Raw genomic sequence first — 19,930 nt, 5'->3', positions numbered from 1 at the left:
GGCCCTTTTCCAGTTCTCTGGGACCTGACTGAAGCACCATTTGTGCTCGAACAGCCATGCCAGTGGCTCTGCTGTGACACTGGCCAATTCCTTCAGCACCCTTGGATGAAGTTCATTTGGGCCTGCTGATTGGAACACATCCAGCCCCTCCATGTGTCCCTTTGCTAAGTCTGTGCTAACAGTTGGTGGGCTGATGTCCGTCCTGTGTCTATCTATGATCCAATTGAGAGATTTGTCTTGGTCTGTGTCTAATAATACAGATGCAAATAATTCATTGAAGAGCTCAGCTTTGTCCCCTCTCTCTGTCACCAATTGCCCTAGTTTGCCCTGTAGAGGTCCTATGCTACCCTGCGCCTTCCTTTTGCTTCCTATATACCTGAAGAAAGACTTTTTGTTGTCTTTAATTTTTGTCGCCAACCTAAGTTCTAATCTTGTTTTGGCCTTCCAAACTGATTCCCTGCAAGTCCAAGCCAGGGAGGTAAACTCCTCCTTGGTAGCTAACCCCCTGTTTCCACAGCCTGTATACCTCTTTCTTTGCCCTTAGGTTTTCCTGGACTTCTCTGTTCAGTGAAGAGGGCTTCTTTGCCCCCTTTTATGCGCAATGGGATTGTCTCCTTTTGTGCCCATAGGATCACTCCTTTGAGGTATGACCACCTTTCCTGGACCCCCATTTTGCCAATGCCCTTGAGTTTAACCGCTCACTAACTAATCTCCTGAGCACACTGAAGTTAGCCTTTCTGAACTCTAGCACTTCAGCCCTGCTGGTTAGTTTACCCACCCTTCATTTTAAATTTCAGCATTTTTCCAGGTACATCAATTCATGAACATGGCACCTGTCACCAATACAAAATTCATATTTAGTCTACATAAAAATATGTATATTATGGCAGTTTCACTCATCTCTCATGTTAATACTTTGCAAAAGTCCATATATGTGAGGATAAAATGAATGACTGAACTCTCCCCCCAACAATACCCATTTGATAATCCCAAATTTCAGTATTTTTTCTACTCTTTACAGCTGAACTGATTTTTAATGCTTCTTGTTCAGCTAAGTTTGAAAGTCAACCATAATTAAGTCACTGCAGATCAAATGGTCAACAATGAGATTTCTTATTAAAATGTAAAGAAACTGCAAGATGCAACAAATTCATTCTGCTGCATCATCTGTTTCATTACATAATTGTCATTCTCAAACACAAACTATTTGTGTTATCACATTAGACACACTAAAAAATCATTGTTTATACTATGGTAGTTTTCCAGAACTCATGCTCTGCACCTTCCATGGACAGCGAGTAGTTAGCCATTAGTATGAAGTCAAGAAGAAGGCAGGATATAAGCGTACCTTGTAGACTAACAGTCAGCACCTCTATTCTGCCTTCTTTCCCGTATTTTTTCTCTTATAAGCCTAAATGGGTAAGATATTTAGAGTACGGCCTATACTCAACATACTCACTTTAATTAATATTAAGACGGGACGTAATTCAGCAGGATTAGCAATAATGAAAAAATTACAACCACAGCAGGAATGTGTAAAAGGCTTATCAGATCAATAACTGCATACCTGCTGTAGGCTGAATTTGTTGCTTCAAACACAAGTGAATGTTAAAGGAAAAAAATCGCAATCCCAAAGATTGGAACTGAGTTGTTGCGAGACATCAGTTCTTATCATCTGAAGAGGAACTTGTGAGAAGACTGAGGCACATCAACTTTCCCAGAGTTCCCCAGCATGCAGGGAACGCATGTACCTGTGCTTTAGGATGTCCCAGACCATTCTGAGAGGGTATCCTGCTTCCTTCTACTCTGCTGTATGTCCTTTGGGGAAAATTGCACCTCCGAAGGCTCACCAAAAGAAACCCTCTCTCCCCTTCACAATGATTGTTTTAGGGCCTTAGGTTGGGTAGGGAAAGTGTCTTGTACCCTTTGGCAGGACAGCTTGTTTTACCTGGTAGGCTGATTTTGCTTTGTGGATTGGTAGAGAGCTGGGCTATACCGCTGCCTGGCTCTCCTATTCCCCTTTTATGTATTGTGAAGCACCTCAAGGAACTGGACACATTTCTAATTATGCCCATCTCTTAAGCTGGCTGAGCATGATAGGACAAAGTTCCTCTGCCCATGACACACAGTACACCTATGAAACAACTGTGTGTGATCAAGAAAAAGGACTGCTTTTCAAAAAAGACCTAAACAATTCTGTTCCACCCATAAATCAAATGCCATACTCTACATTGCACAGTGGAACAGAATCTGACTTAAGCTATGACATGAACTAAATGAACATGGCTAACCCGTCAAAAAAAGGTAGAGATGTTTATATAAGTGATATAAGTGCTATTAAAATGCAGTGTTCAGTTTTTGATTGGAAATTATATAATTATTACTCTGCATGGTGCATAAAATATATATAGTGAGGTGTGAGTGTTTGTAATATAGTTAAAATTGCATAATTGTTTCTCATGTCGTTAATTGCAACAGTAACAGTCTCACTCTGAAAAGATGAATTGGAGATTAAGAATTGCTGTCACACTTTTTTTTTCAATTAGTTTTAAATAGAAGGGTATTGTACAGAAGATGTCTGTGTACTTAGTTTATGAACAAAATAGTTTTTATTATGCTGCAAATGTGTTGAATACCGGAGTCATCAGGTACATTAACCTTGCTGGGTTGCCTTAACTTGCTCAAATTACATGAGCTGCTCTTCCCCATAGACATCACCTTACTCCAGTTGTGCTCCAAACACCAGAGGAGAGACAAGTATTTGGCAGTCTGATTTTTAAGGGGGGGCTTTGCTCTTCTCTGCTAATGTCTAATCTCTCCAACTTTGATTGACTCTAATTAGGGGCACTGAAGACAGGGAACAGAGTGCAGAAGCCAGGCACTGACAGATTCCTGTGTTTCTGGCTTTTAGCTTGGGCAAATTCTGAACATGTTACAGGGGAGTGCAAGACTAGACAAGAGGCAGACTGGACCTCAAACTCTGGCACACAGGAGAGCTTAACAATATAAGAAGTGCCATACTGGGTCAGGTCCATCTACCTCAATATCCTGTATCCCACAGTAGCATAGAGCTGATGCTACAGCAGTAATTCTCAACTAGAATGCCTTGAAACCCTTTCAGGGTCATGAAGCACCATGCAATATTAGCACCGTTAGTTGTGCAAATGTAATTCAAAAGTTAAACCCAGGGATTTCAAACAGGAATCCCAGTGTTAAAAGTCTGTTTTGGTCTTTCTGAATTCTTTGTAACAGAAGACTTGCTCTATTATTTCTCTGTAGTAAAAAACAATCAAGTGAAAAGAGCAGACATTTTCCAAGGGGTGCCTTGACTCTGAGGGGTGCCTTGAATCTAAAAGTTTTGAGAACCCCTGTGCTAATGGGAGCAGTATATATGGAAGATTTTACCAGACTGAACTATCTTGTATCCTTCTTCCCTTACACATTCTAGCATTCAGAGGCCTAGGAAATCCTAATGTGAAGGCTGTGGCCCTAACAATTATATTTAATATTGGCAGATGGACATTGTGGTGGGCCAGTAGGGGGTGCTCCAGCACTGAGCCACCCACCTCACTGTGCCTGACCGTCTTCCAGGCTCCGAGTGCCTCCCTGGGAGCGCCTCACATCTGGCCAACCCCCTCTTCCTGGAGCACATCTGCCAGCCCAGGGGTAGCACCACCACCACCCAGGGTCTGGAGTGATCCTGGCTCTGTGCCCCCTGGGAAACACAGGCCTAGTAGCCCTTGAGGGTACTTGACCCACTTCAAGAACTTGGGGTGCTTCTCTCAGTTTGAAGCACAAATAGTCAGCTGAACCAAGGGGACCCCAAGGCATAATCTAGACCCACTCCCAATAAGTCTGCCATGCTAGGTACAAAGGAGAACTTTATTGGTTACCAGGAGTAGGTTTGGAATAGGGTACAGGGTAGAGCAGTGTCAGAGAAATCCCATAGAGCAAACTGGCATGGCTGGGTAACCTTTGATCACGCATCTGAGTTGCAAGCTATATATCTAGTTAGCGTTCAGGTAGCTTATTCACCAGCATCATCCAGAGGCAGGTGGAGATTCTTCCTTATGACCTTATTTACCTGGTCCAATGGAAGCCAGCAACTGTTGGCTGCCAGCCAACTAATTTGAAACGCATCACTGGTTGCCAGGTAGGCTGGCAGGGTCTCTAGACCCCTCCCAGTCAGGTTGGCATTGCTTAGAACAATAGGGAGCTTAAGCCCCAACCCGGGTATGTGACACCAGTCACGTGGGCAGAAGGAGCAGGTTCCCCCCCTCCCTCAGGAATGTATCCAACTCAGGTTACCTAAAGAGATGGGATGTCTGCCCTCTGCAGGGAACATGTTAACCAAATTGTCACAAAGCAGAGTTTTTGGGGAGACAGAGGTGGCATTCTGCTACAGACATATCAGTATGAACTTGTCCACTCCTCTACTGATCCTGCTTTTTGGGGAAGCCTAATGGATTTTTTAATGTGGATGGTTACTAGGCTTGGGCAAAAGGACAGATCTGAGTATTCCCTAGATAGCAATATAAATATGTCTATAGTGTGTTTTCACTCATCTTTAACACACAAGAAATTTACAAAACCTGGAAAAAGATATTCTCCATCATAAAAAGCATATATGCCACAGCCTAATTCTTTCTGGTAACTGCTAGCATAAACCAGGAGCAAATTTTCTTTCAAGCAGGCACATGCCCTGACAAACCTCAGGTTTATAAAATACAGTGTTTTCAATGTTCTGCTGGAATGCGGTGGTTAGTTTTCTGCTATCTCTTGAAAATATGTGTTGCCTTCCCACACTTTCAACATACTGAATATCCTTGGGTTATTTCCTGTGATTTTTTTTTCTGATTTAGTAGTTCAAGGAGAGGTAAATCTTAGTGGCATTGTGTGTCACTTTTTCAATCTGTAATATTTGATCTCATCAACTTTGATTTAAACCAACATAAACCATAATTGGATTGCAAAGAAATGGCAGAGGTTTAAGGTAAAGGAGAGTGGGGAGAGATTCCTGGTAAGAAAAGCAAGGTAGGAAGGATTTATGACAGAAATATATTTTAAAGAGGGAACTGATGGACAAAAATTAGATATCCAGTGTACGGGGGCAGAATGAAAAAAGGCAAGGCTAAGAGTGTAAAGGAGAAGTAAAAATTGAGGACTAGAAGACATGTAGGGAAGAAGGAAGGGACATGAAGAATGAACAGGGATGTAGTTGTGGGGAAGACTGCAGAGGCCCTCAAAGGTAACTTAAGTTTATGTAGCGAAGAGATAACCAGGAAATGCCTGAAGGGCAAGGGAGAAAGCAATCACACGAGAGATACTGGGAACACTGCAAAAATATTCTATGCAAAGTGAGCAATGAGCGTAGACCAGAATTTAGCAGAGGACAGATAAGAAAAAATTGGATGTTTTTTTGTTTTTTGTTTGCAGTTATTCAATCAGACAGACTTAGTTTGGGTATGTGAAGAAAAGGAGTTAAATACATCCTTGAAGTTGACAGCTTGAGAAGATACTGAAGATATCAGTGGTGATACAGCAGGCAACCATTGGTCAAGGATCAGGAAAACAGATAATAGAGTTTTGAGATGGCAGCTGGATCTCCAAGAGTTACTATGAAAGAAAAGTGTATGAAAATGTGGTCAGACACAGAGATAATAGGACTGGAAAATCAGATTTTAAGTCATCAGCATTCAGGAAGAAGAGGAAAGGATGTGCTTATCCTCCCAGAATGTCATAAACTGAGATATGTTTTATAAGTCTAAAACTTTAAACAATCCATTTTTTTTCCCATCAGGACAGTACCCCAGTGTTACATAGTACACATTACACAGTATTTTTATAAAACAAGATACTTAACATCCATTGTTGTTAATTTAACATAGTTTTTGTGGTAACCTTAATTCTAGGGATTGTCAAGAGGGAAAAAGCACAATAAAAATTACCATTATTGTGCATTTGTTTGATTAGGTCAACAATAAAAAAAAATCTCATATCCAAGGTGATAGAAATATTACCACTAAGATAGAATCATAGAAAATTAGGGTTGGACAGGACTTAAGAAGGCCATCTAGTCCAACCCCCTGCTCAAAGCAGGACCACCCCAACCTAGTTCATCCCAGCCAAAGCTTTGTAAAAACTGTGTTTTGAAAACTTCCAAGGATGGAGATTCCACCACCTCTCTGGGTAACCTGTTTCGGTGCTTTACTACCCTCCTAGTGAGACAATTCTTCCTAACAATATCTAACCTAAACTTCCCTTGCTGCAACTTGAAACCATTGCCCCTTGTTCTGTCATCTGCCACCACTGAGAACAGTTTATCTCCATCCTCTTTCGAAACCCACTTCAGGTACAAGTTTCCCTTGCTTTATGCGGTATGTGTGTTTCTGGAAAATTGTGCATAACTTGAATTTGCATAAAGGAAACTCACTTTACAATGTAACAAACAGGCATACATTCCAAGACCTCGACCGTACCCACTGCAGTGAAGGAGGGAGCAGGGCTAGGGCCCCGGCTGTGTTGGGTGGTGGGACAAGTGGAGGCCCAGGGGGCATGTGTCCCCAGATCTGTGCACAGGATGAGGGCGGACTCCACTGGGGGCTGGGGCCCGGCGTGGCACCGGGCTCTTCCCAGTGGGGGGCTGGGCTGAATGGCCAAGGCCCCAGCAGTGAGGGAGGGAATGGGGTACAGACAGTAGCAGGGGGCTGGGGTCAGTAGGGCCCCGGCTAGGCCGGGTGGTGGGATAAGCAGAGACCCGGGGGGCACATGCCCCCTTGATCTGTGCTTGGGGTGGAGTTAGTTGCTGCTGCGCGCTGTGCTTTGCTTCCTGCTGCAGCTGCCCCAGAAGCGGCTCTTGGGGCAGTAGGGCTCAAAGTCCATTCAGTGAAGAACCCACACTTTCCCTGATCTTCCTCTTGTTGCTGACATACTTGTAGAAACCTTTGTTTTTATCCTTCATGTCCCTTGCTAGCTGCAACTCCAGTTGCACTTTGGCCTTCCTGATTTCATCTCTGCATGCCTCAGCAATAATCTTATGCTCCTCTCTAGTCTTCTGTCCAAGTTTCCACTTCTTGTAAACATCCGTTTTGTGTTTTGGCACACTGAAAATTGCCCTTCTAATCTGGTCTTCTGTCATATTTGCTAGTCTTCCTGGGCATCAGGATGGTTCATTCCTGTGCCCTCAGTAAGGTTTTTTTTAAAGTACAGCCAGCTCTTCTGGACTCCTTTCCCTCTCAGACTGGCCTCCCAGGGGATCCTGCCCATCAGTACCCTGAGTGAATCCAAGTCCACTTTCCTGAAGTCCAGGGTCTTTACTCTGCTGTTCTCCTTCCTTCCTTTCCTCAGGATCCTGAACTCAATCATGTTGTGGTCACTGCTGCCCAAGTTGCCATCCACTACTACATCCCCCACCAATTGATTCCTGTTTGTGAGAAGCAGGTCAAGAAGAGCATGGTCTCTATTTAGCCTCTCCAACACTTGCACCAGGAAGTTGCCCCCAGTACTCCCCAAAAACATCCTGGATTGCCTATGCATTGCTGTACTGCCTTCCCAGCAGATCACTCTTGCTGCTCTCCCTTCTGACCCTAACCCAGAAATTTTCAACCGGCCTAGCATCAGTTTCATTCTGGAGCTCTACACAGAGTGAAAGTCCTCCTCTTCTCCCCTACCTGTCCTTCCTGAACACTTTGTACCCATCCATGACAGTGCTCCAGTCATGCAAGCTCCCACCAAGTCTCTGGTATTCCAATCACATCATAGTGCCGTAACTGTATGAGAACTTCCAATTCTTCCTGCTTGTTTCCCAGGCTCTGTGCATTCATGTACAGACACCTGATTTAACTAGCCAATTGCCCTACTTTCTTAAGAGGAGAGGAGGCCCCCTCCATTGCCCCCTCTTGCTTCTGCTTCCTCCAGGTCACCTGCTTCCTCACTTACCTCAGGGCTTCGGTCTCCATCCCCCAATGAACCTAGGTTAAAGCCCAAGGCTCATGATGAATTCAAAATAGGAAAAAAATATGCAGAGTTTATATGGCTCTAAAGAATTACTGTAAGTCAACAACTCTTTGCTGCCATTGTTTTTAAAAGAATGACATTGCACTATATATTTATCCATGTCACTACAGAAGATTAGCAGGTCTTTTGGGAATACTGGTATCAGTGATGCTTGTCCTCTATAAAGTCCAATGAGAAGCTTATTTGCACACAGAGGTTTTAAATGGACTTTAATTTTCTTAATAAATATATCTTTTGAAGATGGAGTCATGGGGGTATGTGAATTTTGTCACCTGAAAATCTGCTACAGCTTATCAGCAAACAGAAATAAATCAAGAAGACTCTGTACATAGTACAGAAGTGAATGTAACCGGGAAAGACAAAACTCAATCTGAAAGAAAAATATTTGTTCTAGCGAACAACAAACACCACAGTGTCATGAGATGAGCAATAATGCAAATTATATTTCCTGGTGGCATTAAAAGCATTTTTGATAGTGTTCTCTGTTCATTATCATCCTACATCCCTCACTATATCGACCATACTCTTCTCAGCAAAGAATTTTAACATCGATGCAGGCCGCTGGTCTGTCTCTCCAGCCCAGGAAAGAACCACTGCCAAAGCAAAGTGCAGGTTTGACCTTGTCTTGAAGTTGAAAACAGTTTTATTCAGAATCATTTTTGTTCAATCCATATACCACAAATTCAGAACATCAATCATCTATTCCCAAAATCTCCTGCAGAGCCAACCTGTTTCTCCACCAATTCAGTTACAGTTCCTCTGTCTGCCAGTCCCCCTACTACAACGAGAGCCACAGAAAACAACGGACTTCTGCTCTCAACTCCAACACCTTTCTGGTTTATATAGTCATCCAGACTTAGAGACTCCCATATACTTTCAACGGGGTAGCTAAAGCTAGATCACCCTCTATAATCCCTTGCTTGCTAGCTGATTGTTTCAGTGGAGGTACCTGAGCCTTCAGAAGTGAGTCTAGTTCCAGCATGGTTTAAAGGACAGCCACTATGGGTGTTTACAGACGTGCTCCAGGGGAGGGCGGCACACTTTAATTAATGCAGCTCAAAGAACCACTCTAATTAAAGCACCCGGAGCATCTCGTGGATCAGCATCCCCACACTGAAAAATGATGGCAGGGGTGCATTAGCTAAAGTGAAATGGATGAGCTTTAGTTAAAGTACCTCCACTGCCACTTTTCAGCATGGGGACGCTGATCCACGTGATGCTGGACTGCGATAGTTACCACGCTCCAGCAGACTCGATCAATCGAATCTGCTCCAGCATGCTGTAATTACAGTGTGTCAGAGCAGCCACCCTGCATGTGTATAGGTGCCTTATGTGATAGATAAACTAGTAAAAAACAAATTACATTTGGCATGATAGATTACTTCAATATATGGTGGTCACTGAATAAATATGATCAAATAATAGGAAGCACAAAGAAACAGGCCTTGTACTGGAATCGTGAATAATACAAAACGGCTAGAAATTCTTCCCGAAAAAATTGTTGACACCAGCCTTCTCCTGAGCTGCCAGAGACATCACAACAACCCTTGCAACAAACTTCATCCACAAATGGTAACATATACATACAGTCTCAACTGACAGGCTAAACTTGACGAGCAGGGAAAGATGCACCTCAGCAATGAAAGGTTTTGTACAAAGCTGAATTAGGGAAAACTGGTAGAATCATTGTAAAGTAGGTGCCTGTCAGGAGATGCCCATTTCTGAGGCTGTGACTCAATATAATATGACAAGCTTGAAAAGAAGTGACCTTGTATATCTTTTTTTGCCCTTTGCTTTTGAACAGTGAAGACAATGGTTATGTTTTTAGTATCTTCTTCAGCTTTGGAAAATATAATGAAAGTACCAATTCAAGAAAGCCTGCTCTGTAAGACAGGAATGTGCCACTAAAGGAAGGAGCAAACAAGATGAGTTGTGAAGAAAGACCAGAATGGAAGAAGCCAATACCCTAATAGAGAGGAAAGATATTTGTTTGCATTGCATGTGCATGCTTGATATAGCACGGTAGTCTCTCAATTGCACTATTTTCTTTGTAATTTTGTTATTTTATAGTACCCTACATGTACATTGGGGGTGTTAAAGAAAAGACATAAGCAGATCTTTTCCTACCCCTATATTTGATAGCCAACTGAGGGTAAAGATTGCACTCAGAGACTGATGATCAGGGATACTGGTTTTCTCTGATATAAAAAAAAAACAATTTTTGGTTAAAAAAAAGTAACCCCAAATCCATATATTTCCATGATTAAAATGAAACACCACTAATATACAGGGGCGTGTGGGTGTCTGCGTATGTAGTGGTGTTTCATTTTAATGATGATTAAAATACGATGATAACATGAAAGCACCACTTTACCACTATATATATATATAGCGGTGTTTCATTTTAATCATGGAAAATGTGGATTTTGGGTTACTTTTTTATATCCTAAAATTGGAGGGTTTTTTGATCAGAGAAAACCGAGATCCCTGCTGATGATGTAAGAACCAGAATGCAATACATTAAAAAAGCAGGAATGTTTTTACTCAAGCTAGGGATGCCTAGGTCTTAATACTGCAACACTTTTAACACATTTTGGTGTATATGCCACTATTGATATGGATAATATGCCATAGAGTGTCTTTGAAAGGAGTTGAGGATAACAAAAAAAAAACAATGGAAGAAGACAAAAATACCTGGGGAGGGAAGCAGACAAAGAAAAGATATGTTTAGCATCAATGCATTTGGCTAATTAGCTAACAGATCAATGAACGTCTGATTAATAAGTATTAGAGCAAGGTGTCAACTAAAACATTTTTCAGTGTATTAGGCATGCTGCTTGTACTGCAAACAATTAGTTTCAGTTCTGTCTACTGCTTTCTATTCCCCCTTCCCAATTTTTCTTTATTACCTACCTTTTGTCTATAAATGGGGAATCTTCTTGACATTCATCTATGCCTATTTTCGTGAATGTTGATGGGAGTAAGACTTTCTCATTTATCAGCATGTCTAAAATCAGTGTTTACTACTGCTAATACTGATCATCACATAGAAAGGAAAATGAATAAAGTAATTCTGTAAATATGGGAAATTATATTTTTCTACAGACATAATCAGTTAACTGTCAACTTGATGCATGGGTCATAATTCAGTGAAGGCAGTTGGAAGGTTCCTAATGACTTTAGATCAGGACACTAATGCTACACACATGTACATGTTAAAGGTTATATCTATATGAAGTTGTGCTTATTTTTTGATTAAGCCATGCATAATGTGGTACAATGAGACTGAACCAGACAAAAGAACAGAAAGGCTAAGACACAAGTTCTTTGTCAAGGTATAATGAACCAGGGACATGAAATCTGTCTCCGCGAGACAAAATGCTAAGTAACAAACATTGGCTTTTGCAACCCTTGAAATAAAAAAAAACCAAGTCATTTGGCTGAGGATTTTAACTGAATTTCCTCTTTGCTTCCTTGACAAAAAAAGCCCTGTCAATAGAGTAACACCTTCTACCAGAGGTGCAACTGGCTAGTAAGTGGTTGTCTGGCTCCAGCAGTAGGAGGGCAAGAGCAGCAGCAGCAGCACTGAAGTAGCAACCTGAGGTTTTCTGCTGCTGGGGAGACAGCCCCTCTGTTTTTTTGGTACCAACATACAAATCAAGGGAGCAAAAAAACACCAGTGGCTGCTGCTGGTGCACCATGCACCACCACTTATGCTTCTGTTTCCGAGTCTATCTTTCCAAACCCTAGTGCCGCTTTCTCAACGTTTAGAACTATGTTTCCCTGAAAGCCCTTCCCAAAACCTCACTCGCTTGCCCACACTCCTGTGCTGCCTCTACCCTACTCTCCCTACTGCATCATCCAGACCCAGAGCAAGGAGGGAGGATGGGATTGTGAGGCACACTCCCAGCTCCACTCCTTAGGCAGTGCCCAGGGTTCATCCCCCACTTACCCATCATTACACTACTGCCTTCTACCTTTGAAAGACTTAAAAGAAATAGATAAGAGATCATTATACCTTCTGGAAGGGGACAGAAAATGTCAGATTAGTTCTCTAAATACAGTCATTTTTGTCCATTCTGCCCTTCCTGTCTCAATTTTAATTTCTAAATGTATAGTGCTAGCTGGAAGACAACAGAGGCCTGACGCTGCATCCTTCATAGCATCCACACATCAATTGTGACAAGACAAAGTCTCTGACTCCAGTAGGGGATTAGTAAGTTCTTACTAAGTACATGGCTATTTGGAGTCAAATGCAGTGACAAATGTAAAACTTGGGCTACGTAATCACAACATGTTCAACCCTCCAGGAAGCTGCTCTCTACTACATATGTAAACAACAGCTAAAGAGTGAGGAACAATTATTCATGGGCTGATCATTGCATAGGTTAAGAGGAGGATGAGATGACAATAATGGCAAGGAGAGAGAGAGCAGTCTTCTTGCTTAAAGTTGCTGTAACCCCCATGTAATATAACTGCCAACTTTTAGGGAGTTAGAGCACATATCTGTGATTTCTCTCACTGGCATTCTTGGAAATTCTGCCTTCTAGAGCATGACTAATCCCCATTTCACTGTAAGAGCATGTTTGAGGAGATGGAAGGATAGGACTTAGAAGTCACATAACACCTTTTTCTAGCCACAGAAGCATCTCAACAATAAAAGTACATGATATCTAGAAGTGCCTAAATGGCCACTGACTCACAGACTACCATTTCTCTTTCTGTAAAAAAAAAACCTAGTAAATTCAGTGACAAAAATCTTTGCTAACACAGCTGCTAACAGGTAGCAACTTGTGCTCCTCCAGAATAATGAGTTCAGGGAAATACAAACTTCTGATAACAAGAAAATGAAGAATTAAGATATTGGCTCATATAACCTCATCTCTGTCCTTTTTAATGATGTCCCAGGGTGCCTGCAACACCCTTTGAAGAGCATTAAAGAAAACCATACTACATTTAAATACTTACCCTACCTCTACAGAAAGTGCTCAATTTTATAATACCTTCCTCCACCCACCCGTAAAGTTTAACCTACTAACAGACTGACAAATTGTAGTCATCTTCCACCTGACAGTCTTCCTGGCAAGAAGGTTACTTTGTGTAACTACTGGCAGACCTAACCATTGAAGTGCCAGAATAAAGGAGAGTGCAACACTCAAGATTTGTTCACACCTTTTTTCTTTTATCAAAACCGAGGGTTGGGCAGAGAGGATCAATTCTCTTCTCGGGGTATGGTCATACTACATCCTTCCAGCCATCCCAACTAAATCATTTGCTATTCAATACAAGGACACCTAACATGATGAACACAACTGAAGTGTTTGCTGGGACTTCCATTTCACTGTTGTAAATTCCAGGTAAACTACTTTTTCTTAGTTTTAATAAGGTTGGCTTCTGCTGAGCTACAGCTTTCTAGAATGACAAGAGATATCATTTGGCATCCTTAAATCTGAATGTGTTGGGTTTTTTTGTCATGGAATAATAATCTAATTCCGAGTAAGGAGACTCAAAAGGCGTATGTTTAGGCCATGTAAGATGTTCAGTTTCTACTGGAAGAATTGCCATTCTACCAGTAGAAACCAAAAGTGCAAACATTCAAGCTTTTTCTCCTGGAGCAAAAATGGCCACTCTGGGAGAAAAATAATCCAACAACAACCAGGGAGCAATCGCTACTAGCAGAGTTTCTTCTTGGAGACAACATTTGCACACTTTCCTCTGACATAACTCCTCCTGGGGATCAGGAGCTGGTGGAAAGGCTCCAATGCCTTCCAGGGGTCATGCCAGCTTGGAGAAGCCATGACAGGGCAGCCCTGCCCACCTTTCCTGTAGACGAGGAGGGAAGGGGTGGAGTAGCAGCTGCAGATTAAATATCTGGAAACATTCCACCACTGGAAATGAATGTTTGTACATGGTCTTACAAGGCTTATTTCCATTCCATAGCTAGGGAAATCATCAAGTACTTTGTTCCACCATCTCTCCATTTCTAGTAGAAGGTTATTGCATACTAGACACTTTTTTTGTCTTTCTTTAAGGTGTGGATCAGATGCTTGGATCACCTGGGCATCTCTCACCTAATCTGTCCTCTACCACTGCAGGAACCTCAGATATTGGAGTAACTTGGCTTCCCCTGCTGTGTTCCTGTGGTGTATAACCATTAAATTGGGAGATGCTTTAAACTAACAAAGCTTATTGGGTCAATGCAGGGCATGTGAGCAAAATGTAGTGACCTAGTAGATACAGAAGATCACACTAGATGACTTAATGGTTGAAGTCTGTGAAATGTAAGAAAAACTATGGAACACAGTAAAAACAAAGATAAAACAAAAAAAAACTAGTACCCAGAAATACCATTCCAAAACATTTGCATCTCTTAATCAGGACAAAATACTTCATGAAGTACATGACATTTCTAATTTGTATATGCATATCTGGTTAATTATAACATTGGGGAAACGTTTCAATTCAGATTCGGATATTTGTCCAATATTTTGGACAAAAACTTGGGATGGCATTAATTTTTCTGGTTCCTCTTCTCCTCCCCTTATCTGGACTTCATTTTTTTCTTCAAAATGTCTCTTTCCTTCTTTTTCTCTGAGCTAAACAAACCCTTCAAATGAAAGCCATATGTTCTTTGTGCAAGTGAAGTATTAGAAAATATGGCCGAAAATTCTTGCAAACTGTGGTCCTGAACTATGGCAATGAATATACACTTTTCTCTGCTGTTAGAGTATTACAGAAGTGCATACAGGACCTGACTGAACTTGAGGCCCTACTGTGTTAAATATAAATGCATAGTAAGTAACTGTTGTAAGCCAGACAGCTTACAGTTTATATAGCCATGGCACAGAAAGGAAGCATAATTATTCCCATTTTACAGGTAAGAAATTGGGACACAGAAAGATTATAAGATTTGCCCAAGAAGTTTGTACAAGAAGTCTGTGGGCAGAGACTTCCCAAGCTCCATCCAGTCCCTTTTACACAAAGCCATCCCTTCTTTCAAGCTTTAACTCTAAAGGAGAAAAATACAATGGAGGTTCAAAGACACGAGGATTAAGTATAAAAATAAGCCTGCCAGCAGTGACTGAGAAGCGATGCCTGAACTTTGTCAAGCATCTTGATTGAGGTTGAGAATATGAGCCCAAATGAATATACAGGAAGCAATCATTTTTTCATGAGGAATATGTGCTTTATTGTGCACACATATTCTTCCTTCAGCAGACTGTAAATTACAGTATTTATGGAATCTTAATGAACTAAACACAGTTGGAGCCTGAAGGTCAAGGCTACAAACTGCATCCTAAATTTCTGTTTACAGATGAAGTACAGTATTTATTGCGGCACTGTTTGTGCTGCTATAGTTAAAGGTCTGCCAGCGTTTCCATTATAAACCACTATTTCAGGGGTTTATAACTCGCTCATCAATCTTACACTGGGATGAAACATGGCCGTTCAAGGTCTTGGCTTTGGGAACACTTTTTTTGTTTTGGCTTCTTTACCAAATTATAAAAAAATCTGTGCGCTAAGTTTTAAAGGTATGAAAACAATAGCATATCTATTGTTTCACATATTTCATTTTACTGAAACAGTAATTTTACTGTTCTGTAGCTTTCAAAGTAATATTGAGACCTGCCTACTATTTAAATAATAATTACAACAGTTGCACAATTGTTTAAGCAAAGATCTGTCCCGCCAGAAGTGTTAATAAAATAACCCCACCTAAAGACGTATCGGTGGGTTACGTTTTCTAGTCCCAAAATGACTTAGTGGGTTGCAAGTCAGTGATTTTCAAAGGTCCCAGATAATGTTTGCTTAGTTACAAAGTTAGGAAAACAATCTTAATGCTACGCTCCTGGGAGATGAGAGTGAATTAGATCCTTTCATGTAATAAAGGGTATGTCCTCACAGCAAAATGAAATCATGATTCTAGCATGTACTAGCATCTTAATTTTAATCTATTGGCACAGATAAAACAGGAGTGAAGATGCAACGGATAGGTTTTAGGGCATGCTACCAAACAAAGCACATATCCAGGCTCCCTGGAAGACTTGTTCACTGGTTGACAGCACATCCTAAAAGCCTATGCCATTGTCTCTTCCCAGTTTCCCAGTGGAGCTCTGTATTGCTGAGACTAAACTGCTTATAACGCCTGAGCTACCTCATGCAAAGCAAGCCTGAGTAACTCTACACTATAGACATATTTTTAAGTGATCCCAGGTGTGAATAAGGATCACAAGAACGGGGCCAACTGTTTCATTCTTAGATTGCAGCACATGAGAAGAGGGAAAGAGGTGCTGGGGGGAAGAATTAATTCTTTTCAAGGAACTAACTGAAGTTCCCAATGAAGAGAATCACATACCTTTGTTGTATTCTACTGCATATGTTACGGAGAATACATTCAAGCAAAGGAAAAGACTGAAACGAGTCAACATGGAAGAAGGAAGCTATATCCAAAGTGTTGCCACAGAACATCAAGCATTTTCATGGTCTGCTTTCAACAATTCTCATGCCCAATTTAATGAAACCACTAGGGAATAAGTTGCAGGATTTTCTCCTGCTTAGTCATTCTGAGTAACGTGTCCTGTCTGTACTTAGGAGAGCAGAAGTACTGCTTAGACCATTTTCTGTAGACTAGAGAAAGGCAAAGAGCAAAAGGAAAGCGCAGAATTTACATTGCACCCATAAGCAGGCAATTATGTAAGGAACACATGATAAGCATTACAAGGATATGAAAATGAAAAGGATGTAGTTTTGCATGACAAAAAGTGTTTCTCACTATCCCGAATGTGGTGTTTTCCATTTTGTAAAGCAAAAATAAGTACATATATGCTGCAGTCTCATTGTGTCAGACTAGATAGTATGCCCCTGTGGCACAAAGGCAACTGGCAATTCATTTTATCTGGCTTAAGCCATTTTCTGATTGCCTTGAGAAGTCAGAGTAACTCAAAGTAACCGCAGAATATTCCTGACTCTGGTCCACTAAGTCTTATTCAATTGCTCTTTGGTGAATATCTTCCTTCACGGCATAACAACCACTGGGGCAAGGAGGTAAGATGTTCCCACCCCAAATTTCACTCTTTTGTTCATGGCTGTATTTACAGCAATGTTCCCTCCACAACTTACTTTTCTGCAGTGACATGTTTTGAACCACTTCCATAACTTGGACCAGTTTCCCTCTCCCTGTGTTCCCGACGTCCTTATGCCCGCCGAGCCCCACCCCAAGGGCACAAACCAAAGCCTACAGATCTCCACATCTTGCAGCAGTTCAAGGGACAATAATGTTTTCCTTTGAGAGAACTACAAAAGAATATGATAATACTTGATTACTACCGACTAGGCCTTCAAATCTACATCTGTGGGTTAGAAAAGTGCTCAGAACTGTTTTGGATCTAATGGAACAGCAAAATGGTTTCCTTTGACCAAACACATTTTGTTATCTAATGAGAGCCATAAATGTTTCCAACGGCCAAGTTAGCTTTGAAATACGCAGTGAGACATACAAAAGCACATGCTTTTTTCTCAAGAAGCTGAAAGGTAGATTGCTCAAGACATTTCAAGCTAAACACTTCAATGTACTCTAGGAAACAAACCTTCCCAGGCAAAAGGAGACAAACATTTTGCCTTAAAAGTTCTTTTCTATCTCAGGTTTCTAAGAGGATAAGTTAGGTTCAGGCAAATAAATGCCTTAACATGCAGTCTGCGGGGCCACCTTTGTTCGGGTGAAAATGTCTGAAGAGGGCAAAGAAAAAATGCCATATTAATGCAGATTTGATGCAACACAAAGCTGGATCTTCAGTAATGCAGTGTTATTGAAGATTTTTTTTTTTAAGTTTTTTTTAATAAAACACAGAGGAGCATGTCAAATGCAATTAGATTTCAAAATATTTTTTTTCTTTTTGAAAGCTTATTTTACCATCTAACATAAGTATCTGTCATGCAGTCTGAGCTGCTATCCCACAGTACATCTTGTTAGCAGTGATGTCATGACAGAAATGTTACAACACTGCATTCTAATCACCTTGCACATTGGCATGAATTTAAAATTTTCTGCTGAAAGGATAATTTTTTTTTTTAAAGAAAAAATTAGCTTTTATCTTGGATTCTCACAGAGATTTTTAAGAGCGGCATGACAGTTTTGAAAGCCACGCAATGTGAGACTACCATTTGAATTGATAAAAATGAATGGGAAACATACTGAACATCTTACCTGTAAAATCCTGGAGGCGCTTGCTGAACTAAGAAGTTTTTCTCCAGGCTCTGCAACACATCATTAAGCATTCTGACTCGGATGGGCACTCTCTCCTTGGGATCATTAGCTGGACGCATCTCATCTGACTGGAACAATTCTGCACTGTCCCTCAGACTTGAAGCCATTGCCAATAACTGATGAGTATCTAACTGGTCACCTAATAATAGAGAGAAGTACATGCAGACAAACAATTGAGAGGCAATTATTTATGACTGTTGTCTAAAACATAACAAATCCTTTTGAACAAAAAGGCAATATTGTTGTCTTTATCAGGGCCCAAGCCATGCCTGGTAGAATGACACCGGGGATCAATATGGCCCATATGTTATTTCAAGTTTATTGTGGTTTTGCACAAGTACAAACTTGTGATCTCTTGAGACTTCACAAACTAAAGAGAGTTGGACCTGGATAGCAGTTGGGTGGAAACTCCCCAAAGAAATCTCAGAGTTTACTAGAAAGTAGTAGTTAACTATCAGTAACTGGAACTTTTCCCCCTGAGACAGTACTTTTGGATGCCGGTTCTCGTGAAGGGGAAGGAATGGGAGCTCATGCTTAGATATCACAGTGACAACAGCTTCTCTTCATAAAATCCTAATGCAGAGCTTACCTGAATTCTGTCTATCACCCTACAATGCTAAGAATGCAGAGAGTGGGTAAGGGGTGATCATATGTACTGACTGAGTATGAATTCATTTCCATGGCTTTAAGCCAAATGAACACAACTTAAATGGACACTGGGCATGTGTACACGTACAGTTGCTGTGGCACCAATTTACTCTTGAGTAAATTACTTGCAAGTAAACGGTGCCAGGCAAGCATCTACACGTGCAGGGAAGCAGGAGCGGATTCACTGCCAATCTGCTCCTGCTTCCTGGGGCCCGGCAATGGGCCTCTGCCACCACTGGGGGGAGCTCCAGGCTCTGGCTGCAGCTGCCACCAGCTGGCAACCCTCTTCAAAAGCCAGCCCTGCTTGCTGCTCTCTGGCCAGCCACTTCCCTGGCCAGGAGAAATAGGCCTAGCGCAGGAACAGTATGTAGCAGTGCTCTCCTTCCCACCTGTGCCTTACCGTACTTTGGCGGATCCAGCCCCTGACCATGGCAGAGACAACAAGCACCCCATGCTCCTGCTGGCTGCCATGCTAGCCCAGCTGGCCTGCTGTGCTGACCACCGGCTGGCCCATGGCCATCTCACCCCTTCCAGCTCCCCCACATGCAGCGACTGCCTGCCTGCTTGCTGCAAGCTGTCCCAAGACTCTCGCCGTGCACCTGCTACCTTGACCCCACCCACCTGGGTGGACCCCAGCAGAGACACCAGTGATGGACTCCAAGATGCCACCACCGGGGCCACCATTGCCCTGTTGCCCTCCTGAACCTCCAGCCCTGCCAGGCCAGTCGGAACTGGTGGTGGCATGTGGTCCAGCATACCTGGGACAATGAGCAGTGGCTGGAGGCCTTCTGCATGACACATGCCACCTTTTCGGTCCTCTTGGAGCACCTGGAGCAGTAGAACACTGGCATGTGGCTGCCCCTACCCATTGACACATGCCTGGTCCTCAGCCTGGTCAAGCTTCTCATGCCCACCAGCCTGCAATATGCCAGCGACCTGTTTAGTGTGGGCACGGTCACTGCCGGGGAGGCTGTCCTGGATGTTTGTGGCATCCTCCAGGAT

The 19,930-nt window shown here is 42.0% G+C and overlaps 1 protein-coding gene across 2 annotated transcripts in view; it reads right to left on the bottom strand.

Annotated features, from left to right (window-relative positions):
* NAALADL2 (N-acetylated alpha-linked acidic dipeptidase like 2) overlaps positions 1 to 19,930 on the bottom strand; it is a 989,869-nt gene that overhangs the window by 27,530 nt on the left and 942,409 nt on the right. For both annotated transcript variants that reach the window (XM_019503319.1, XM_019503318.1), the window contains exon 14: positions 18,221 to 18,419. In XM_019503319.1, coding sequence (XP_019358864.1) covers positions 18,221 to 18,419 — 199 coding nt within the window. The remainder of the gene's footprint in view (positions 1 to 18,220; positions 18,420 to 19,930) is intronic.

This window comes from Gavialis gangeticus, unplaced genomic scaffold, assembly GCF_001723915.1.
Source record: "Gavialis gangeticus isolate Ggan-Ray unplaced genomic scaffold, GavGan_comp1, whole genome shotgun sequence".
Lineage (NCBI taxonomy): Eukaryota > Metazoa > Chordata > Crocodylia > Gavialidae > Gavialis > Gavialis gangeticus.
The sequence above is the reverse complement of the archived record's forward strand: the minus strand, read 5'-3'. Positions and strand labels throughout refer to the sequence as shown.